General features: G+C 66.9%; 2 protein-coding genes across 11 annotated transcripts in view; one reads left to right on the top strand and one right to left on the bottom strand.

Annotated features, from left to right (window-relative positions):
• Nucleotides 1–17,329, top strand: ANO7 (anoctamin 7). Of its 6 annotated transcripts, none has more exons than XM_077869578.1 (24): nt 6–199; nt 1,023–1,134; nt 2,033–2,090; nt 5,710–5,849; nt 6,495–6,602; nt 6,908–7,044; nt 7,713–7,770; nt 8,202–8,312; nt 8,415–8,580; nt 9,550–9,640; nt 10,250–10,346; nt 10,423–10,566; nt 10,637–10,774; nt 10,932–11,030; nt 11,107–11,209; nt 11,346–11,457; nt 11,571–11,625; nt 12,720–12,817; nt 13,062–13,201; nt 13,581–13,786; nt 13,865–14,007; nt 15,887–15,977; nt 16,253–16,372; nt 16,475–17,329. In XM_077869578.1, the coding sequence occupies exons 1-24, from the start codon at nt 162–164 to the stop codon at nt 16,589–16,591; spliced, it is 2,682 nt and encodes an 893-aa protein (XP_077725704.1). In that variant the 5' UTR covers nt 6–161; the 3' UTR covers nt 16,592–17,329. The 6 variants fall into 6 exon arrangements, 5 of the variants coding, with proteins under 5 accessions (XP_077725707.1, XP_077725709.1, XP_077725706.1 ...); XM_077869579.1 differs by having other exon boundaries at nt 8–199; nt 17,057–17,329; XM_077869581.1 differs by lacking the exons at nt 15,887–15,977; nt 16,253–16,372; nt 16,475–17,329 and adding exons at nt 14,395–14,441; nt 14,588–14,933 and having other exon boundaries at nt 1–199.
• A 1,247-nt stretch (nt 17,330–18,576) lies between these two features.
• The window catches only part of HDLBP (high density lipoprotein binding protein), a 68,655-nt gene continuing 64,879 nt past the window's right edge, over nt 18,577–22,352 (bottom strand). For all 5 annotated transcript variants that reach the window (XM_077869573.1, XM_077869574.1, XM_077869577.1 and 2 more), the window contains 5 exons: nt 21,540–21,683; nt 20,030–20,215; nt 19,513–19,629; nt 19,148–19,276; nt 18,577–19,036 (listed from right to left, as the gene is read on the bottom strand). In XM_077869573.1, the coding sequence (XP_077725699.1) occupies nt 18,950–19,036; nt 19,148–19,276; nt 19,513–19,629; nt 20,030–20,215; nt 21,540–21,683 (663 nt within the window). In that variant the 3' untranslated portion in view covers nt 18,577–18,949. The remainder of the gene's footprint in view (nt 19,037–19,147; nt 19,277–19,512; nt 19,630–20,029; nt 20,216–21,539; nt 21,684–22,352) is intronic.

Genomic DNA, 22,352 nt, shown 5'->3' on the forward strand with positions numbered 1-22,352 from the left:
CCTCTTCTCAAACAAAGGCAGGTCCTGCTCCCGGAGCTGGGGAGCCCCGGGCCGGGCAGCCAGCTTTGCGGGGCCCATCCTGCCCGTTGGCCTCCAGGTCTCTGACTGCGGGTCTGGCCCCGACCCGCCGCCCACAGCAGCCTCGTCCTGGAAGGACGCCCATGACCTCGGAGGCCCCTTCCAGAAGCCGCCGTGCCAGGTGGGAACCTGGTCCACAGCAAGGGCCGCAGCGGGGCGGGGCGGGGGCGGCCGGGGAGCACCCAGGCCTCCAGATGCCCTCCGCTGTGGGTGGAGGCTCCAGGTTCACCCAGGGGCCTGGCCGTGGTGGTCAGCGGGGGGAGGCTGGGGGCTGGTGTGGCTCGGGGGGCACCCCGGATCCCAGGGAGCGTCGGCTTTCCCGCCCGTGCAGCGGGCCCCGCGGGGCAGGTCGCCTGCGAGGCCTCCAGACTCCTGAGCCGCGTCCCCAGGGAGGTGCCGGGGCCGCTCGGGAAGCCCTGGCTCTGGACCGCCCCGAACCTGAGCCTCAGCTCGCGGGGCCCTCCTGGGCTGTCCCCGCACCCCGCTGTGGCACCTCCCGGGGACGCCGCCCGCGCCCCGTCGGCCGTGCTGTGGCAGATGGCCGCCCCCCCAGGTGGCCCCGCTGGGCCACAGGGCTCCCCTCGCTCTCCCCACTCTGCCCACCTGTCCACACAGGGGACCCAGAGGCCAGGTGGGGGGACGCGGGGCCTGGCCGGCCACCCCGATGGGAGGGGAGCAGGGAGGAGGGGTCTCTGAGCCCCACAGGGCTGAGAGGGAGACAGGCCCACCCTAGACAGGTGGACACATAGCAGCGAGCCTCACAGGCCGCCCTGTCATTGGTCTGCTCCTGGAGCTGGAGGCCCACCCGGGGACCCTCCTGGACGACCAGGGGGCAGCTCAGCCCGGCACAGGCCCGGCTGCTGCTCCAGCCCGCGCCCTCCCAAGGCGGGGACCCCGTCTCGCGAGCCCACCGTGCCCCACGGTCTCCCCACGGTGCCGTGCAGGAGCGGGATGCTGCGGAGGCAGGTCCCGGAGGAGGACAGTACCATCCTGATCGACGTGGCCCCCGGGGCCGAGAATGGGGACTCGTACGGGAGCACAGCCCGCACCTCAGAGGTAAAGCTCAGCCCCTCACGCCCCGCCCCGGGACCCAGGCCACAGGACGCTCTCCACCTGGGGGGGCCTGAGCCCCAGCCCCTGCCCCCCGATTACACTCAAGGACGCCAAGGCAAAGGCCCGGACGGGCCCCCAGACTGTGGACTCCCAGCCCCTGGCCACGGTGTCCGGCCTCCTGCGCCCTCCAGCTGCCCCAGTGACAGGAAGGGGGAGGCTCCAGGGTCCCCCCAGCTCGCCGGCCCTGGGGACGTGCAGACAGCCCCAGGGACGGGCTCGGAGGGGCCGGGCGCAGGGAAGCTACAGGGACGCATATGGTGTCCTGAAGTGGACACACAGACATGTCCCTGCGATGCACGGAGCCTCCCCTGTCTGTCCTGACGCGTGGAAGTGGGGGGGGCAACGCCCGACGGCCCCACCCCAGAGGAGGGATGGGGACGTCGGCCACGTCCACGGGGTTACCTGAGAACAGGGGTTACCAGGTGCTTGGGCTCAGCAGTGACCCCAGAGGAGCCAGGGTGCCTGGAGGGTCAGGCCGGGCGGGTCAGGGTCGGGGGGGCAGGTGCTCCCTGGGGCCACTGAGGCTGGAAGCCTTTCCTCGAGGGCTCTGGTCTCCTGGACCTTCTAGAAACGTGAAAAGATCCCCCCGGGCGCCGGCACTGCCTCGGGCCACGCAGAGAGCCCCTTGGGGCGCCTGGCTCCCTCCGCCAGGCCCTCAGCGCTGGGCGCCCCCGCCCCTGCCCACGGTGGGCGCGGCTGGAGGCTGGAGGGGGGGACCGGCCTGGCGGCGCCCGCACCCTGAGGCTGTGCTCTCCGCTCGCCCTCCCGTGTCCGGGTCCGGGGTGGGGGCCGAGCGGGGCCGCCAGGGCAGGAGGCCACCTTCCTCTTCCTTTCCTTCCAGCGCAGTGGAGGCCAGGAGGCGGCCGGCCGGGTGGGGAGTCCTTCCGAGCCCCAGATCGGTGAGCCCCACCTGTGCCTGGCAGCCCCGGGGGTGGGGACACGGGTGGGAGCCCGCACGGCCGCCAGCTGTGCCGGGCGCGGCCAGGCGGGGCGGGGGCGGGGCCCCGAGGGGGCGGGCTGCAGGGGCCCCCGCCTGTCTGAGGACCGCCCGGAGCCCAGCGCCCCCCGAGCGGAGCCCCTCGCCTCGCGGCCGTCAGGACAGCTACCGTTCAAAATAATAAAATAAAACGTAGCAAGTGTCGCCCAAGAACTGAGGAAACTGGAACACACCCCCCCCCCCCCCCCGCCCCTGTCGCCGTGTCCCTGGGCGCGCCGGCTGCCGTGGCCGCTCCCGTCCAGGCTCCTGGGAATAATGCGGCAGCAGGAGCGTTCACGCCCGAGCTCGTGGGGCCGCGTGTGTCCTTGGGCCCGTGGACTGTGGGACGGCAGGTCCATGGCAACTCGGTGTGGGACACTTGAGGTGCCGCCAGACTGTTTCCCGGGGTGCCTGGACCAGGTCATAGGGCCCGGCGACGTCTGGGCGGCCCCCAGCGCTCCCACTGCCTGGCGTCCAGGTGACGCTGTGGGGACGCGGCGGCAGCTCGCCCTGTTTGCTGGCATCCCCCAGGGCGGCTGAGAGCCGGCGTCCTTTCCCGGGCATGTCGGCCACTTGTCCGTCTTCCGGAGAAAAAGCTCTACTCGCCAGCCTTGCCCGCGTTTTACAGTGGGCCACCATCTCCCTAACGCGGAGCTGAAAAAGTTCTTTCCGTCTGTTGGAGAAGGTTCCTTGTTAGACGCTCGGTCTGCTGCTATCCCCTCCCACCCTCTGGGTTACTTTCCACTCTCTTGGTGGCGCTTTAGAAGCACGTAGGTTTGGGATTCTGATGAGGCCCCTCCGTCTTCTCCCTTCCTGCTAGGCCTCCGCGTCATGTCTAAGGCCCCGTCGCCTAAACCAGGTCTTGAGGACGTACAATGATTTCCTCCTAAGAGCTTCATCATTCTGGTTCTCGGGTCTATGATCTTCATCTCAGGATCATAGCTCCACTTTGCGTTAGTTTTGGTGTGTGGTGTGAGGCAGGGGTCCAAGTCTATTCTCTGCAATCTGGGTACCCACTTGTTCCAGCGCCGTTGGCTGAGAACACTGCTTTTCTCCTATTGAATTGCGGCGGCCCCTTGGTAAAAAAAATAAATAAATATAAGGTTAGCCCTAAACATACGGGTTTATTTTCAGAATCTCAAATACATCTCATCGGTCTGTGTGTCTGTCCTTCCAGCAGCGCCACCCTGCCTGGTGGTTCTAGCTCCATAGTAAGTTCCAAAGTCAACAAGTGTGTGTCCTGGAAGTTTGTTCCTTTTTCCAACAGTGTTTTTATTCGTTCTGGGTCTCCTGTATTCCCGGATGAATTTTAGACTTGTCGTTTCCTGGGGAGGAAAAAGAAAAAGAAAAAAGAAAAAGCAAGCCAGCTGGGATTTTGACAGAGATTATATTGAATCTGTAGAGTGATCTGGGGAGCAATGCTGTCATAATATTAATCTTCTGATTCATGCACATGGGATATTTTTGCATTTATTTAGCTCCTTGACTTATTCTCACAGTGTTTGGTGGTTTTCAAAGTATACGTCTTCCACAGTTTTTGTTAAATCTGCTTTTTTAGAAAAGATTTTATTTATTTATTCATGAGAGACAGGCACAGAGAGAGGGGCAGAGACACAGGCAGAGGGAGAAGCAGGCTCCCTGCGGGGAGCCCGACGCGGGACTCGGTCCCGGGACCCCAGGGTCACGCCCTGAGCCCAAGGCAGACGCCCAACCGCTGAGCCCCCGGGCTGCCCTGTTAAATCTGCTTGTAAATAGTTCCTCTGTGCCGCTGTTATACACAGAAGTGGTTTTCCTCCTTTCCTGTCAAGCTCGTGCCTCAATACCGTAATAGAAACCCGATGGATTTCCGTAGGTTGATCTTGTATCCGGCAACTTCGCCAAACCTGTTACTACTTCTCATAGTTTTGTAGTGAATTCCTTTGGGTTTTCTAGATACAAGATCGTTTCATCTGTAACTAGAAATAGCCTCACTTTTATATTTACCCATTTATTTGGAGGTGTGTTCACTTCTTGCCCGTCCGCCCGTCTGTCTGGCCAACCTTCTGCAGACCAACGAGCAGAACAGGTGTCCTGGGACTGATCTCTCCGACTCTGATTGTTCCAGAATGCCTTCATTTGCCTCCGTTTCCAAAGAGCATTTCCACGGGAAAGGGAATTCTACCTGGCGGCGTTTCTCCCTCGGCTCTGTAACGATGCCGTCCCATCGTCTTTCTGGCTCCCGTGGTTTCTGCTGAGAAATCCAGTGGATGAATCACTGTCGTTCCCCTGAACCACGATGTGTTCCCTTTTCCTTTCCTGCTCTTAAGGATTGATCTTTAGTTTACAGCAGAGACGGGCTGCATCTTGACTCCCGGTGCTGTTGCTTTACCCTGTTTGGAGGTCCCTGAGCTCCTTGAACCTTTGGAGTGATTCCTTTGATCAGATTTTGAAGTTCTTTTCTTTTTTTTTTTTTTTTTTTAAGATTTTATTTATTTATTCCTGAGAGAGAGAGAGAGAGGCAGAGCCCCAGGCAGAGGGAGAAGCAGCTCCCTGCAGGGAGCCCGACGCGGGACTCGATCCCAGGACTCGGGGTCACGACCTGGGCCAAAGGCAGACGCTCAACTGCTGAGCCCCCCGGGTGTCCCAGATTTGGAAGTTCTTGACCATATTTCTTCAAAGATTGCTTCCTTCCTCCTCGCTCTTGAGTCTGGATGTTTCCCCCAGGCCTGTCCTTAAGTCTGGCAGTGCTGTGTCCACCTGTCCGAGGAGGTCGGGAGCCCAGGTGCTGTTTCGCTGCCTTCGTGCGTCCATTTGGTTCCTTCTCAGACATTCTAATTCTCGCTCCAAGTATTCTGTTAACCGTTTGCCCACCCTTGACTCCTTTTCCTAACCTGCCCACGGTTCTTACGTTCTGAGAGCTCCTCCATACGGGTCACCTCCGAGCCTGTTTCTGCGGATGTTGTCAACTCTGTACGGGGCTGTGTCCTGCTGTATGGACCTGCCGCTGCTTGGTTGCGGGTGTCAGAGCAGGTGCCTTCCCTCCTCCCGGGGGTGACCTGAGGCTCAGCGGGAAAGCCCGGGCCGCGGCCAGCTGTCCCCTTGTCTGCCTGCCGGGGCTCCGGCACCTGCCTGCTCTGGCATCGCCGTGCGACAGCCGCTTGGGAGCCACAAAGACCCAGGTCCTTGCCCACAGGCCACGGCTCTGTCCTCTGCATGCGATGCCCCCGAGGCCCAGGAGCCCCATTCTCACCTCCGCTCCCCCCAGCGATGCCTCCCGGCCCCCCCTTAGAACACCCGCCCCCGGGGAGAGCTGTCACCCACCTGAAGAGCGGGGGCTTCCCGCGGCGTGCAGCAGGGTCCTTGGAGCCCCCGTGGGCTCGGGACTGACCTCCTGCAGCCTGTGCCCCTGAGGCCTCCCAGCCCCGAGCAGCACGGAACAGGGGCCGCGGTCGGGAGCACTGAGGAGCGGTCCCGGGTCCGAGGGCTCGGCCCCTCCTTCCCACGGAGGCTCCAGGTTCCCGCCGGGACACCCGCCCTGACCTGTCGCCGCTGGTTCCCCGCAGACTTCGTCCTCGTTTGGGAGGAAGACCTGAGGCTGGGCCGGCCGCCGGACAGCTCGCCCCGGGACAAGGCGGCCACGCACACGGCCTGGAGGGACACCTTCCTGGAGAACCTCCGCGCAGCCGGGCTACACGTGGACCAGGTACTCGCTCAGGGACCCGTGAGCTTCCCACCGAGGCCACGGGCGTGGGGGCCGGAGCCCTGGGACGAGCTGGGTGCCAACGTCCTGCTGGGCGCCCCGCCGCATGGTGGGCTCCCCGAGCCGCGGGCCCGCTGACCCCAGGCCGGGCCCCGACCCCCAGCTGGCCCAGAGCCAGAGCCCTCAGACCCACCTGAAAACTCCGAGGACCCTCCCGTCTGCGTAGGTGCGGCTACGCGTGGGCCTCGTGTGGCTCCGGCCTGCGGGCTCGGGGACAGCGAACCCACTGAGCGCACGGCCCGCTGCGGCGGGGGACGCCTGGCCACCCGGGGACACGACGGGACCCCGCCGCCCTCACGTCACCTGGTCCCCGGGGCGGGTTGGTGGCCACACCGTCGTGTCCCGTCCACAGACCACACTGCGGCCTGACCACCCGCTTCAGGCGGGAGAGTGCGGCGGGGCGGCCGGGCTCCAGCTGCGGCCTTTGGGGTCACACAGGTCCCGCAGGGCGCGGCTGCCGCAACCCCGGCGTCCCCTGTCGGGCCGAGCACTGAGCGGCCTTCGGAGCCGCCCCCGTGGCCGCAGAGGCAGGTGCCTTCCCGGGAGTGAGGGGCCCCCCGCCCGGCCTCACGGACCCCGTCCCCGCAGCGCCACGTCCGCAACGCCTCGAGCGCCGTGCACTACGTCCTGCTCAGTGCGCCCTGGGCCGTGCTCTGCTACCACGCGGAGGACCTGCGCCTCAAGCTGCCCCTGCAGGTGCCGGGGGCTCAGGGCGGAGTGGGGCCCACGGCCCAGGCCACTTGTGTTCGGGCACGTCCCTGTTCCGGCCGCCCACGCCCTGGGGCTCCCACGCTGTGTCCTCGGGGCCTCCCCCCCCACCGGTGCCCCAGGAAGCCTTGTTGGGCCAACGGAGGAGCGGCCCGAGCCTGGGGGACACGCGGGGAGCACATCCCAGGCCCCAGAGAGGGGCAGGCCGGGCCTGGTGGGGGCCTGCGGGCCGGGGGGCGGGGCTCCCCGTGCTCAGGGCCCCGCAGAGTGGGAGCCGTGCCCGGGCCTTGCAGGAGCTGCCCAACCAGGCCTCCCACTGGTCAGCGAGGCTGCTGGCGAGGCTGGGCATCCCCAACGTCCTGCAGGAGGACGTGCCCGACGTGCCGCCCGAGTACTACACCTGCGAGTTCAAGGTCAGCAAGCTGTCCAGGTGAGCGTGGCCTGGGAGCCCCCCGGGACAGGGCGGCTGAATGTGGGCACGAGCAGCTTGAGGACCAGACGAGGGAAAGCGTGGGGGCCTGGCTCCCCCGCCCCAGAGCGTCCCCTGGGCACATGCACATCCCCCAAACTGGGGGACACCAGCCTGTCCCCACTCGGCTCCGGGTCGGCGGTGGGTGGCAGGGCCCTGCTTGTCACAGCCCTCGGGCCCCGGCACCCCACTCCTGACGTGGAAACGGGGGGCACACGGGCTCCCGGAGGCGACTCGGCCACTCCCAGCCTGCGGACAAGGCCAGCGGGGGAACAGTGGCAGCGGCCAGCGCTGGGGGCCCCCTCGCCGCCACACGGATGACACCGCCCCCACCGTGGACTTCCCAAGGCTCCGGGCCCCTGGGAGGCCCCTGGGTCGGCCGGCCCCACGACCACAGCAGACACGACCAACGGCCACGGATCCCGCGCTCGGAGCCTCAGGCAGCGCTGCCCCCACCGCCCTGCCCTCGCCAGCCCTGGGGTGGGGGTGTCACGCCGGCTGGACAAGCCGCTGTGACCTCCAGCCCCCGAACCCCTCGCAGCCAGGACGGGGCGTCCGTGCACGGGATGGGCCGTGTGCACCCCTGTGCTCCTGCGCCGGCCCGAGCTCCGCACCTTCCACACCCGCAGGTACCTCGGGAGCAACAACCCAGACACCTTCTTCAGCAGCACCGACAGGCACCAGATCGTGAGTGGGGTCCGGGTGCCAAGGGCCTGCGGCCGGGGCCGGGAGGTGCCCCCCAGCTCACTGCGGCATAGGGCCCGGCCCAGCGTCCCCCAGGACCCCCGGGCCCCAGGCCGCTGCTGCAGGGCCCCCCTGAGGACAGGCCCGCCCAGGGTCCCCTGCTGATCGCCGACGGGCACGGGGCCTCGGGGGCTGCCGGGCAAGGTCCACCCTGACACGGTGCCCACGAGGGACCGGCTCCCCCCGCGCACGGCCAGGGCCTGGTCAGACCCACGCCTGACCCCGCGAATCCAGGGACTCTGGCCACGGTGTCCGCGGCTATAGAGAGGGACCGCGGGGCCGTGGTGCGCGTAGGCCGGGGGACAGGGGACCTGGGCCCGCAGGCGGCGGCCACAGGCCTCACGGGGCAGGTAACCGGGCCGTTCCCACCCCAGCTGTTCGCCATCCTGGCCAAGACCCCGTATGGCCACGAGAAGAAAGGCGTGATCGGGATCGACCAGCTGCTGGCGGACGGGGTCTTCAGCGCCGCCTTCCCCCTGCACGACGTAAGCGCGGGGCGTTGGCTGTGGGGCGGGGGCTCTGGCCCGGTCGGGGAGGGTGCGGGCCCCCTGCCCAGGCCCCGTGCCCAGGCCGCGTCCCGCCCGCAGGGCCCGTTCAGGCCGCCCCCGGGGTTCCCGCAGGCCGCGGGCCTCGGGCGCAGGCAGCTCCTGTTCCAGTACTGGGCTCGCTGGCGCAAGTGGAGCAAGTACCAGCCCCTGGAGCACGTGCGCGGGTACTTCGGGGAGAAGGTGGCCCTGTACTTCGCCTGGCTCGGTGAGCCTGCCCCGCCGCCTGGGCCCCGCACCCCACCTCGGGCTCCCGGCCACGCAGCCCGCTGACACCCTGGGAAAGTGCTCCCGGCTCCCCGGCCTGCCCCTGCAGCCCCTGCCAGCCCCCGGCCCTACCCGGGGTCTTCTGGGGACCCCCGCTGCAGCCCCCGGCGTCCGTGGCCCAGCAGACACGGCCCACGGGGCCCGAGCCGCTGCACGAAGCCGCTGGGCCCAGGCCAGCCACCTGCCGCCCCACAGGCAGCCTTGCGGACCTTCCGCTCCCCGCACAGGCCAGCGCCCCCCACCCCCTCCTGCGCCCCAGTCCTTTCCACTCCCCAGATGCGGCACGTGTGCCCTCGGCTCCTTCGTGGAGCACGGCAGCCAGGGTGACGCGCGAGGAGAGGCGGCCATGGCCACCGCGAGCCGGGACAGGGCTGGGGTGACGTGCAGGGGGCAGGGGGTGTGTGGCCCGGGCCCACGGGCCGAGGCAGAGCGGAGTGAGGGCCCCGGGCTCCTCCCGGGCAGCAGCAGGGCCCGGACGGCCAAGGCGGGCCGGGGGGCGCAGAGGGCACGGGGCAGGGGCACCTGTAACGCAGGTCACTGGCAGCTGCGGGGAGGCCAGAGGTGGCGCAGCGGGCCGGCGTCGGGGCTGCCCCTGGAGGCAGTGGGGGGCCGGCCTGAGGGCCTGGGGTACCCGGGGGCCCTGGCCAGGGAAGCATCCGGCACGGATCGCCGTCTGTGTCCGAGGTCGCAGCAGGCTGTGCCCCTGGGGACGGGACCCTTCCCGGCAAGGCCGCTGGAGGTGGAGGGACCTGGGGCAGGCGGTCCCGGAGGTGGGGGCGGGGGTCTGTGCCCCGTGGGTGCCCGGGCCCGGCGTGGTTGTGCAGCCCCACCCGGTGCTTCGCCCTGCGCAGGGTACACGGGCCCCCAGGGCGGCTGGTCCCTGACGGCCAAGCTCGTGTCGCCCCTGCAGGCTTCTACACGGCCTGGCTCCTGCCGGCGGCCGCCGTGGGCACGCTGGTGTTCCTGGTGGGCTGCTGCATGGTGTCCTCGGACACACCCACGTGAGTGTCCCCTCGGCTCCCGGACTCGCCCCGAGTCTCCTGAGGTGGCCGTGCGGGTGGGGGGCCCCTTGGCCAGCTGCGCAGAGCTGGGGACGCACGTGAGCACCGGGGACATGCCTGCCCCCCTGCAGATGCGGCCGGAGGGCGACGGGTGGGCGGGGCTGCTGGGCTCCTCATGCGGGCACGCGCCCTTGCTCCTCGTCGTTGTACGCGTTTCTCAAAAGCAGACGGCCTTGGGTTCACTTCAAGAAGTTAACTCACAAATTACTATTAATATAATCATAATTATTATATTATTATATATATTTAAATACTTTATTTACTTATTCATGAGAGACACAGAGAGGCAGAGACGCGGGCAGAGGGAGAAGCAGCTCCCTGCGGGGAGCCCGACGCGGGACTCGATCCCGGGACCCGGGGTCACGCCCGGAGGCGAAGGCAGGCGCTCACCCGCTGAGCCCCCGGGCGCCCCAGTTGTATATGTTTTAATACTACTTGTTAAAGAAATGCTGAGCCTGGCAAAGGCCGTGGTGGGAGGGCGGGGGCGAGGGCGAGGGCAGACCGATGCCCCCCGGCCCCGGCCCCCGCAAGCCGCCCTGCGCCCCGAAGGCAGGAGCTGTGCGGGAGCGCGGAGGACCTGCAGATGTGCCCGCGGTGCGCCGACTGCCCCTTCTGGCCGCTGTCCAGCGCCTGCGCCCTGGCCCAGGTCCGCCCCGCCCGCCCGCCCGCCCGCCCGCCCCGCCCGCCGCCCGAGCGCCCGCCTGAGCCCCGCGCCCCCGCAGGCCGGCCGCCTCTTCGACCACGGCGGCACCGTGTTCTTCAGCGCGTTCGTGGCGCTCTGGGCCGCGCTGCTGCTGGCGCACTGGAGGCGCTCAAGCGCCGCGCTGGCGCACCGCTGGGGCTGCTCCCACTACGAGGACCTCGAGGTGGGTCCCGGCGGCCGCCCCGCCCGGGCCGCGGGCCGCCGCGCAGGCCGCTCAACGCCGCCCCTTGCAGGAGAGGCCTCGGCCTCAGTTCGCCGCCTCGGCGCCCACGACGGCCCCGAACCCGGTCACGGGTGAGGACGAGCCCTACTTCCCGCGGCGGCTCCGCGTGCGCCGGGTGCTGGCCGGCTCCGTGCTGGTGGTGATGCTGGTGAGGGGCCCCTCGTCCTGGCCGCGCGGCGCCCCTGCGGCCGCCTGCTCCCCGGGCCCGGGCTGTGGGGCGCCGGGAGGGCTCCCGGGGGGCGGCCGGGGCTGGGACCCCGGGTGGCAGCCCCGGGAGAGACCCGGCTCAGCACGTGCCGCCCCAGGTGGCCGTGGTCGTCATGTGCCTGGTGTCCGTCATCCTGTGCCGCGGCATCCTGGCCGCCCTCGTGTCCAGGTCGAGCAGCGCCCCCGTCGCCAGCTGGGTGAGCGCCCCGCCCCGGCGCCGGGGGTGGCCCTGCCCTCCGCGCCCCGCCGCGCTCTGACCCGCCGACCCCCCAGGCCTCGCGCATCGCCAGCTTCACCGGGTCGCTGCTGAACCTGGTCTTCATCCTCGTCCTCTCCAAGATCTACGTGGCCCTGGCCCGCGTCCTGACGCGATGGGGTGAGCGGCCGCGTCTCCCACCCGGGCCCCCGCGCCTGGGGCCGCCCGCCCCCGCCGCCGCGTGCCCTGCTCTCCGGGCCCCTGCGCGCGGTCCTGGCGGGTGGCGGGGACCCTGAGGCCGCGCCCTGTGCCGCAGAAATGCACCGCACCCAGACCAAGTTCGAGGACGCCTTCACCCTCAAGGTGTTCATCTTCCAGTTCGTCAACTTCTACTCGTCGCCCATCTACGTGGCCTTCTTCAAGGGCAGGTGGGCGGGCTCCCCCGGGCTGCGCGCCCCGCGGGGGCACCGGATGCCGGCGGGGGCCGCGGGCACAGCCTCCCGCAGCGGCGCCTCCTGAGCCGCGGCGGCGTCTCCCCCAGGTTCGTGGGCTACCCCGGCAACTACCACACCTTGTTTGGGGTCCGCAACGAGGAGGTGAGCGCGTGGGGAGGCCGGTGGCCGCCGGCGGAGGGGGGACCCCGGGGGCGCCTGCCGAGCCGTCCTGCCTGGGTCACGAGCGGGTGTCCTGCAACACCCGTGTCCGCGTGGCTCCTGCCCCGGGACCCCCCGGGGCCGCCCCCCGTGAGCACACGCTGCCCCTAGAACCAACCGTGAACCCCACTGTGGGCCCCGAGTCTCCCACGGTGTGGGTCCCCCAGCCGACCCCAGAGAAACACTGGGGTGCCAGGTCCTGTCCCGGGCGTCCCCAGGAAGCGTGCAGCGGCGGGGAGGGGACAGCAGTCACTGCCTTGTGCCTGGACCTCGTGTGTCTGGGTCCCGGGGATGAAAGGCCAGCATGCGGGGGGCCGGAACCGTCCCCAAGAGCTGCCACGCGGGCCTGGGATCATAGGTGGGGCCTCCCCGGGGTCCTCACCCGTCCCTCCTGGGGAGATGGCCTCCCTCCTTCCTTGGGTCTGGGCTGTGACCCCACGCAACGGCTGGCCTAAGGGGCCCCTCGGGGGGACACTGTCCTGTTTCCCACGAGACGGGAGGGGCTCCTCGGGTCGGGGCCGTGGCCAGGGCCATGAGCGTGCGTGACGAGCTGTACCGGGGAGCGGCGTTCAGCGGCCTCAAACTGGCTTCAGCACCAGAGGGGGCGTCACCGGGCCTCGTACTGAAACCGTCCGGGCCCTGTGGGCTCAGGTGCGGCTGGCTCCGGGTGCCCTGGCCGTGCTCAGGCCGGCCCCCACCTGGCCCCCACCCCCGGCTCAATGCCCCTGTGCGAGGCGGGTGGCCCCAGAGCCCCCAGCTCAGGTCACCAATTCCTGGGGCCTCTGTGCCCCTTGGAGCCACCGGCTGAGGTCAGCCCCGCATAGCCCCGTGCAGTCCCTAGAGGACGTCTGGGTGGCGTGGGCGGCACCCCATCATCCCTACGCACGGCCCGGGGGCCGGGTACGTCGCGGAGAGGAAGGGAGGGTGTCGGCAGTCGTGTCTGGCAGCAGCTGGCAGCATGGCGGGGGCCACCGTTGCGGCGCGGGGCGGACACTGGGAGGCCCGTGCCCCCGAGCTCACCGCGGCCCGCTGCGCAGTGCGCGGCCGGGGGCTGCCTCGTGGAGCTGGCGCAGGAGCTCCTGGTCATCATGGTGGGCAAGCAGGTCATCAACAACGTGCAGGAGGTCCTCGTCCCGTGAGTCGCCCCCCCGCACCGCCCCCCCGTGTCCCGCCCGGCGTGCAGCCCGCTCTGCCCGCTCGGCTCCCCGCACCTGCTTGGCCATTGCCCCCAAAGCCTCCGTGAGCAAGGCCGATTTCCGGGGTGCTGCCCCACCTCCCCGCGGCCCCAGGGCCTCCGCCTGCTGCCCTGGAGTCATGCGACGCCCCCGTCCCCCCTCCCCCCGCCGTTCCCCGTGGCCAAGGCCCTGTCCGTGTCCCAGGCAGCTGCAGGCCTGGTGGCACACGGCCCGGCTGCGCCGCGGGAGGAGGAGGCCCGGGCCTGCCGCGGACCGGGCCCCCTGGGAGGCCGACTACGAGCTGCTGCCCTGTGGGGACCTGTTCCAGGAGTACCTGGAAACGGGTAGGGGCCCCGGGTGACCTCGGCCTGGGCCCCCACCGCCTCCCTGGGGCGCCTGGGAAAGGGGGGCCGGGCAGGGGCAGCAGTGGGGACACCCACAGAGCCCACGGCCGCTCATGGGGGGTGGTCTCCCGGGTCGGCTCGCTGCCCGCGCCCCGTGGAGCCCACGCCCCGTTGGGGGGCACCCATGCCACGCGGAGCTAGCACCTCGGCCGGTTGGGTCCCTGCGGCTCCACGGGTGGGCTGGGGCCCTTGATGTCGGGCTGTGAGTTCCTGCCCCACGTTGGGTGCGGCTCCCACAGGAGGGGACGGGCCAGCCTGGGCGGCGGGGAGCCTGGGGGCGCGGGGCGGGGGCCTGCGGGTGACCACCCCGCCCCCCCAGTGCTGCAGTTCGGCTTCGTCACCATCTTCGTGGCCGCGTGCCCGCTGGCGCCGCTCTTCGCGCTGCTCAACAACTGGGTGGAGGTCCGCCTGGACGCGCGCAAGCTCGTGTGCCAGCAGCGGCGCCCGGTGGCCCAGCGCGCGCAGGACATCGGCATCTGGGCGCACATCCTGGCGGTCATCGCGCACCTGGCGGTGGTCAGCAACGTGAGTGCGCGGCCGGGGCCGGTGGGGGGGCAGGGGGCAGGGCCGGGGGTGCCCACGCTGACGCCGCCCGCCGCGCAGGCCTTCCTGCTGGCCTTCACCTCCGACTTCCTGCCGCGCACCTACTACCGCTGGACCCACGCCCACGACCTGCGCGGCTTCCTCAACTTCACGCTCGCGCATGCCCCGCCCGCCTTTGCCGTGGCGCACAACCGCACGTGCAGGTGGGGCTGGGGGGGTAGCTGGGTAGTTGGGGGGGTGGGGGTACGCGGGTGTCAGAGGGGCGGGGAGCTCCGGGTCGGGTGGGGTGCGGAGGCGGGGCCGGCGGGCGGTGCACCTGCTGTTCCTGGCCTGGAGCCCAGCCAACCCCCCCCGTACCCCGTCTCCCCAGCTCCATACCCCCCTTCGCCCCCTCCTCCCCCCGAGGTAGAGAACCCGAAAAGCCCCTGGGATGCACATCTCGCGTTTGTCGAGTCTTCCCACCACCTGCCCAGTGGATTTTTGCTGTTGCACGTGACCTCGGGCCTGGGGTTCGAGGCCAGGCTCTCTGTGCTGAGGAGGTGAAGCCTCCTCATCTTTGTCCGACTTTCCCCCCTTCCTTTCCGAGACAGAGGGGAAGCGAGAATCTTCCCAGGACCGGGGTTCCCGGTTTCTTCGGGTACTTGTTGCCTCTTGCTTTACGGATCCTGAGGTTCTTCGTTGCAAATAAGGTCACTCGTGCTCCCCTGCTAGTGGATGCTTCCTCTTCCCCCTCATTTGATTCTCCTTTTATTCCTCGCCTGCTTTCTGGTGGACGCGCGGAAGCGTTCTCTTCCGTCTTTACGCGCCTTTGGAGCTGAGGTGCCCGGACAGTTCCAGCCTTCGCTCCTAAGCAAACTTCCCTTGCAAAGACCATAGGAATCCATCGTCTCCCTTCCCTGCGTCGCGAGGACGTCCACACGCTGCTGCCCGCCGAGCACCCATCACTCCATCTTACTATAGTTACACGATGTCTTAGTTTCGCTATTAAAACATGAAAACAATTTTAGTCATTTGTTGGTCACGTCGACTTGGCAGGTTCCAGTGGCCTCTGCGGCACTGCCTCCCATCTGAGCTCATTTCCACTCTGGCTGAAGCGTATCCCTGAATAGCACCTGCAGGCACGGTGTGTGGGCGGCAACCCCTGAGCTCTGCTGGGTTTTATGTCGGCAAGTCTTTGTCCCTCAGAGAGCAGGTGCACAATCCTAGGCTGGGGCTGGGTTGTTTTCCCTCAGCCCTTTGGGACTGCTACTGTCCCGTGACCTGACTTTTCCTGCAGGAAGCACTGGTAGCACGGAAAAGTTCCTTCCTCCCTTTCCTTGACTTCCGTTACTAACACGGGTGTGTCATGGTAAAGTCTATTTAAAAGCTTCTCACTAAAAAAAAAAAAAAAAAAAGTTTCTCACTGACCCAGTATAGGCCTTTTACCTCAGAGGGTGAGGTCTTTCTCCCATTCTGAAAACCTCTCCGTTTTTTTCGGACGGAGCAGAGTTCTCTACCCTTTGTTCTGCTGCGAGCCCTGCGACCTCGGAGCACCTGTTTTCCCTCCGTGGCTCTCGAGGGCCCTGTTAGTACATCTCCTGGCTCTGTCGCACACTCGGCGTGGTTTCTCAGGGTCCTCTGGGTTCCCGCAGTCTCTCTTCTGTTGTGTCTGGTTTAGCCACTTCAATCTGTGACAGTCACGGGCGGGTTTTTCCTCAGTCAGTTTAATATTCAAGATTTTCTGACAAAGTTGGGCCTGGCCCTGCGCTCCACGGGGCGCACAGCAGGTTAAGTTTATGTCACAAAATAGTGTTGCAACTTCTCCGAAACACGAGAAGCTGTCAGAGGATGGCGAGAGGACAAGTCGGAACTAAGGAGCAAAACTGGGTCTGCCTCTATCCGGCCGGGGGACAGCCGTGCTGGGCAGGCGGCTCGACCCCTGGGTGTTCCGTGGGCGGCATCACCCGCAGCAGCACCTGCTGCATCGTCACACCCGCCGGCTGACAGGATGGTTGTGGCCGCGGGCACAGTTGAGGCTTAGGCGGTGGGACAGTCCAGCCCACCGTCCCCCTCGCTGGCCTCACTGCTCCTGGTCTCCTGCAGGTACCAGGCGTTCAGGGAAGATGATGGACAGTATTCCCCGACCTACTGGAATCTTCTGGCCATCCGCCTGGCCTTTGTCATCGTGTTTGAGGTTGGCCAAGCTCCCGGTCCCCCCAGTGGGCTTCGCCGCTGCCTCCCGCCCCGGGATGCCCTCCTCACCCACGGCGCCACCCCCCGCCGGTCCCTGCGACCTGCCCCGGGCGCTGGTGTCCCGGGGGCACGACGGGGCCACAGAGCCTGGGGCGGGGGTCTGAGCCGTGGCTTCCGCCCTCCCACCGTTTCCCCTGCTGCTCCCCCAGCCCTGGCCCTCGGGCCCAGGTCTGACGAGGGGTGGGCGCCCTCCCACGCTCCGTGTCCTGCTCCCAGCACGTGGTGTTCTCCATCGGCCGACTCCTCGACCTCCTGGTCCCCGACATCCCCGAGTCCGTGGAGGTCAAAGTGAAGCGGGAGTACTACCTGGCCAAGCAGGCGCTGGCTGAGAACGGGGTGAGCCCCCGCCCCCATCTTCCCTCGCCCAGCAGTGGCTCGCGTCGGGTCCGGCGCTCTGCCTCGGCACGTGACTCCCCCCGCACCCCTCCCCGGAGACAGGCTCTCTCTGGAGCAGATGGAGCGAAGGATGGCTACTTCCCGGGCTCAGAGAGCAGTCTGGGCCCGCAGCCCCCAGCGCCAGGAGTCGGCCCGGCCCCCCCAGCCCCTTCCCTCTGAGGTCACCGGGTCACCTCAATTTGGCAGTCCCACCTGGAGCAGGGACTCCAAGGCCCCAAAGACCTCGGAGGCTCACTGGCCCTTCTCAGCCCAGAGCGCTGCGCCCTCGGTGACCCTGGGCCTCTGCTCACGCACCTGCCTCCCCAGGCCAGCCGGCTGCGCCAACGCCAGAGCTGCCCCTGCCGCCTCCCTCCCAGCCCCTTACCTCTTGCTCCCAGGGCACTGATCCGTCTCCCACATGCAACTGGAGAATCACATGAGACGGGAACTATCTGTGGATCCCCAGTTACCCCCCCAGAGCATGTTGAGGACGCCCTGGTTCCACAGGACCAAGACAAGACGTGTCGCGCGATAAAATGAGTTCTAGCACACTATATCCGATTCCGGGTTTTATTTTAGAATTTATAAAATTCCAGTGTCATCCATATTCATAAGCCTTTACACACGTTTGCATATAATCTCCAGATTCCAAAGTTAAGGCCAAGGGACAGATCATAGCTATGGACACACGTGGTACGGAAGACATTCGACAAAGGAAATGGACACACGCAGGGCCCACCCTGCCCGGGGCCCACCAGCAGCAGGAGCGGCTGCGGGAGGCCAGGCCGGCGCAGGGTCACCAAGCGGCCTTTAGTAACAACCCCCGAAGACAGAGCACACAAGATCCCAAATACAGTTCGCGGAAGGGGCGTGGTTCGCATCTACGGACATTTAGCAATAAATGCAGATGTGCAAAAACCTGTTGTGAAAATGTAAAATTTACCTTTGGGGAAGGGTGGGGGTGGGGGCCGCGGAAGGCCGCCGTAGAAAAGAGGAGTCTGGGTAGACGCCGGGGGAGCGGGGGGCCGGCGGAGGGGAGCAGGACGGCCCCCGGGGAGGCTGCGAACCCCGCGCAGGCGGAGGCGGTGCCCTTTCCCCAGCAGGCTCCTGTGAGCCGGAGGCGTGCTCCGGGGAAGAGCCCGCAGCGCCCGCCCTGCTCCCCCCTCCACCCCCCCCCCGCCCCGGGGCTGCCGCTCCAGAGACGCGCTCTGTAGGCTGGCGGGCCGCGCAGACACGCTCGAGGGACACCTGTCAAGCAGCGGTCCGTCTGCTCCACGTCAGGGTCGGGGCGTGGCTGCGGCGCAGCCTGTGTGCCGGGAACACCAGCACCACGGGGGGGACAACGCGATGCGGCCCGGGCAGACGGCCCGTCGTCCTTCCCACACAACAGGGCACACGAGTGCCTCGGCGCCGCCCGGGCCTCTCCTCTCCGAGCGGACACAGCGGCCTCGGGGCACGGGTCTGACCCCAACGTCGCCCGCCGCGCAGCCCCGAAGGGCAGAGCCTCCCAGATCCGCACCCGCTCCTCCGGCCCCGCCGACGGGGCCCCTCTCTGCCCCGGGGCCACGCAGCCTGCCTCTCCGAGCCACGTCCCGGGAGCCGCTCACGGCACGGGGCGCGAGTCCGAGGGCAGCCCGGGGGCCCCAGTGCGCAGCCGACGTGCCGCCAGCAGGAACCGCTAAGCCGAGAGGCTGAGCGCCAGGGACCACGCCGCGCGGGCTGAGGTAGGAGGGAGGGGACTGCCCCCTGGCATGTGTGCGGGTGGGCCCGGGGGAGCAGCGGGGGCTGCGCCTCTGCCCTGGGGGCCACCCCGCCGTGTCGTGTCTCTCGGGCCAACGGGGCCACCGTGGCAGCCACGGCAGACCCGCCTCCAGGCGTCGCTCACCAGGCTTGGGGTCTCCAGTGCCGTGTGGTGCAGCAGTGGAGACACTTGGTGCTTTCAGGCCCCAACGCGTGTAAAGCCACGACCGCCCGAGAACCTGGGTCACCCTCTGCGGCTCTCCTTTGGGTGTGGGCGCTCCCAGCGTGCACACTGGTCCTCCTCCCCACCCTGCATCTGCGCTAAGAGGGCTTTTTGGCAGCTGGAAGGTGGACTGCATTCAACAAGGAGGGTCTGGACGGCAGGCAGAGGGAGGAAAGGCAGCGGGAAAGGAAGAGGGCAAACATTTTGGCTTTTATAAAGTCAAGGAAATTTATTTCCTGAGGTCATGACACAGGAAGTAGACTCAGCCACAGCTGTGCAGCTCTCATCGCGGAGGCCCGAGCCTTACTGACATGCTGGATGAGCCAGGACGCTTATCGGGAAATGTCCAATTACCTCGTTAGTGTTCACAACAGTGGCGAGCCGTCCCAGAGCAAAGGTGTCAGGGAGCAGATCCTGAGCGCACGCGCGGTGCTGGCGCGCCCGGCTTCACTGCGAGACCTCGGGGAGGGGGAAGCGTCAATGTATGGAGGGTCCAGCCGCTGGGTCAGATCGAAACAAACCATGTGTGGTGGGGTTTGGGTCAGCAGGCTGGAGAGCCTTCTGCTTTTTGATCATTATCGTTTGGGGCCCCATGGGAGGGTCTTGGGGGCCACCTGAGCCCCAAAGCTAGGAAACTCTTCAGAGCTGCTCATATCCGGAGCCTGCAGGGGAAGGAGGGCACAGCTTTAGTAAGGACTCCTGCCCGAGCAGCTTCCCCAGCGGAGGGCCAAGCACCGCCCACAGGCGCTCCCACCACGCAGGGCACGGCTGACCTTCTCGCTGCTGTTAGCGGTCCAGGGAGCGTCCCGCACCACAAAGCCCTTGGATGGTGCCTTGGACTCCTCGTGGGCCGGTGGCTTCATGTACACCTGCAGTGACTCGCTGTCCACCACGTCGGCCAGCTGTGGGCACAGGTGGGGAGGGGGCGTCAGTCTGCACGGGCGCACGCGGCCATGCTCGCTTAGGCTCACGTACTCGGGGGTCCCCTGAGCAAGCCCTGAGCACGAGGGCTTGCTCGGGGGATCCCCCGCGCCTGGCCTGCCTCTGGGAGCAGACGCACATGGCCTCTGCCAGCCGGCCCAGGCCAGTGAGAGGCAGGGCGTCCCGCGAACAGGCCTGTGGCCCAGCGACAACTCACATATTCCTCCTCTAGGTTGAGGATGTGGTCGATGGCTTCTTCCACGTTCTCTGGGAGCCCCGTCACGGTGACACAGTTGGGGTCTGGGGCTCCAGTCTGCGGGAAGCGAATGTCCACCTGGAAGGAGCACACACAGCCGCTGAGGTGGCTCTGAGCACTCCGTCTGGGGTCTCTGGACCAAAGGCTCAGGGTTATGTGTGGCTGGAAATGGATCTTTAGTAAGTTTTCCCAAGTTAGCCTTGTTTTCTCAGGAGACAAAGGTCATGAGTCAGAGCTGCGCACACCAGGCCAGCTACAGCCGCCGCCGATCCACGCGGGGGCGTGCACCCTGCAGGCCTGTGCAGGACGCCGCCTCGCCTACCTAGGGCCGGGCGCCTGCAGCCCGGCAGTCCCCGGGGACCCGGCAACCGTCACGTGGAAGGAAGAACCTGGCAGAGCGGGAAGCGGGAAGCACGCACCGTCCACCCACCAGGCTTCCAGGACTCGAGGACGCCCTTCACGTTTGGCCGGGACCCACCTTGAACTCATCCATGATTTTGCGGATGGCTTTGCCGCGGGCGCCGATGATGCGGGCGTGAACGCGGTGGTCCAGCGGGACGTCCTCAGAAACCATCTGTTCAAGTTCACCCACAATTTTCAAAATGGCGTCCCGGGCCGCTTCCGTGTTCTTTTCATACCCTGTGATCGTAATTTGGTCCTGGGGCTGAGAAAGGAAAAACCCGTCAGGAGAGGGGACGCTCCTAGGGATCCCAGGCTGGGAGCCCCACCACCGCACACGCAGCTCTGCGAGGTGACGAGAGGCGCCACTGGCCGCGCGAGGCAGGCGCAAAGAGTGCCGGGCCCACGGAGCCCGTCGGTTCCCGCCCCGCCCCGCCCCTACTAAGGACGCGCACGGGAAACGAAAGCTGCGGGTGGGGGCAGAGCGCCGGGGCCGACACGAGGCACAGGAGGGGACCCCGGGCCCTGCACCTGGAGGCGCCTCCCTGGACACAGGGTCCCAGGCCCCGTGGCCGGCGCCCCACAGCCCCAGCACGCCCAGCCCACGGCCTCCCTCCCACAGACGCGTGCACAGTGTGAGCACAGATGCGACTCGAGGCATAAAGAAAATGTGAGAACAGAATCACGCCCGTCAGCCACATTCTTTAAGGCAGGAGACCAGTGCACCTGCAGGACAGTGGGGCCAAAGGACCAGAGAACAAAACAGAAGAGCAGAAGCCTCGAGACCTGCCCAGAACAGGCAGCGAAGACTCCAGGAGACGGAGCAGCAGCCGGTCTCCCCACGGGCACCTCCCCAGACACCGACCACGACCCTTTGCCAACAAAGTCATCTTCATAGAGAAGAGCGTATGAAGAAAATGAGGCCGCCTGACCCTCTCTGGTTCGCGGAACATCAACCGCAGGGGCCTGAGCACCAAATAACAACTAAAAACGTGCTACTTAAGTAGAAAAGTTGAAAGAAAGAGACACAGCAAAGGCGAGAGGCTGGAAGAGCTAAATCCTCAGAATTAAAAACATTAAAAATTAAAGTCAGAGGGCGCCTGGCTGGCTCAGGCGGCAGAGCAGGCCACTCAACCTCAGGGTCATGGTTCGAGCCCCGCGTCGGGCGTACAGCTCGCTCCCGCCCAGAGTAAGGAATAAAAAACAGCAGCAGGGAAAACACGTTGGTGAGATGCAGAGGCAGATAGAAGGACGCCCGCGGGCACGGTCAGGGCCAGGCCGGGGGCAGAGGGCAGAGTGGAGAGGCGGGGGCTGTGGTGCTCCCCGAGGGACTCCACCTGTGAGGACAACTGTGGGGGAAGGCCCCAGCTGGAGCCCCACCTGCCACCAGGAATGACCAGGGGGTGTGGGACAGGGACACCTCGCCCAGCTGACGTGGCCCAAGATGCGGCCCAAGGCCTGAGCCAAAACCAGCTCCTCAGAGACCTGCTACTCCCCACGCACCTGGGCACACCCTCCGCTGCCCGCTCCCTGCTCCCGGGTCAGGAGGAGGCTCCAAGAGTCCTTCTGCCCCAAGCAGTCATCCTCACCTGGCTCCCATCGTCCTTATCGGGAAACTGGATGTTCACGTCATGCTCCAAGCGGATCTGCGTAATCACCGCCCCTTTTCTCCCAATAATTTTGGGATGGTATTTGGGGTCCACCGTGACGCTTAGTTTAAAGCTCCTTAAAGCCTACAGACGAGACAAGAGCAGAGTTGTCCAACTACCCCCGAAGGATGACCTTCACCGGCACGCGCAGCCACAGGCCACCGCCCCCTCCGCTTGGTCCTGGACCACCCAGGTATCCTCAGTGACAGAACAAAAGACACAGCTTTCCTGTTGGCCACTGGGCCACCCTGTACCCCCAGTTCAAGGACCCACTGTGACCAAGTACACAGACCCTTCGGAAAAGGACCCCTGGGCACGGACAAGGCCGGCACATGGCGAGCTCTAAGCTCAACTTTCGGGCTGGTTTAGCAGGGATCTGATGAGTAAGTAGGAGCGTGTTCCGGGGCGTCTTTCAAGGCTGGGGTACAAGAGCAGGCCAGAGGCTGAGACCGGGAAACACACGCAGCTGTGCGGGCCCCATCCCTTCACGACTCCAGGGAGTCTGCCCTGCAGGAGCCCGTCACCCGCATCGCCTGTGACAGGGCTTCAGGCGGTCACGACACCCAGCCTCACCGTGCACCACGCAGGAAACCCTTCAAACACCAGCCCTACAGGGGGGAGGTGGGTCTCAAACCCTCCTCAGGGCAGGGAAACCGTGCAGTGGGAAGGTCCACGTGGGCCCGCTGACGCCCGCCCTGGACCACACCACTCACGTTTGGGGTCTTTCGCAGCAACGGCTCCCGGGCCTCTCCA

Source organism: Canis aureus, chromosome 24 (assembly GCF_053574225.1).
Source record: "Canis aureus isolate CA01 chromosome 24, VMU_Caureus_v.1.0, whole genome shotgun sequence".
Taxonomy (NCBI): Eukaryota; Metazoa; Chordata; class Mammalia; order Carnivora; family Canidae; genus Canis; species Canis aureus.

What these genes read in the sequence shown, in the direction of transcription:
- ANO7 (XM_077869578.1), top strand. Translation starts at nt 162, where the DNA reads ATGACCTCGGAGGCCCCTTCCAGAAGCCGCCGTGCCAG. An exon ending in TCCAGAAGCCGCCGTGCCAG is followed by an intron (nt 200 to 1,022) that starts GTGGGAACCTGG and finishes GGTGCCGTGCAG; the next exon opens with GAGCGGGATGCTGCGGAGGC. An exon ending in GCACAGCCCGCACCTCAGAG is followed by an intron (nt 1,135 to 2,032) that starts GTAAAGCTCAGC and finishes CTTTCCTTCCAG; the next exon opens with CGCAGTGGAGGCCAGGAGGC.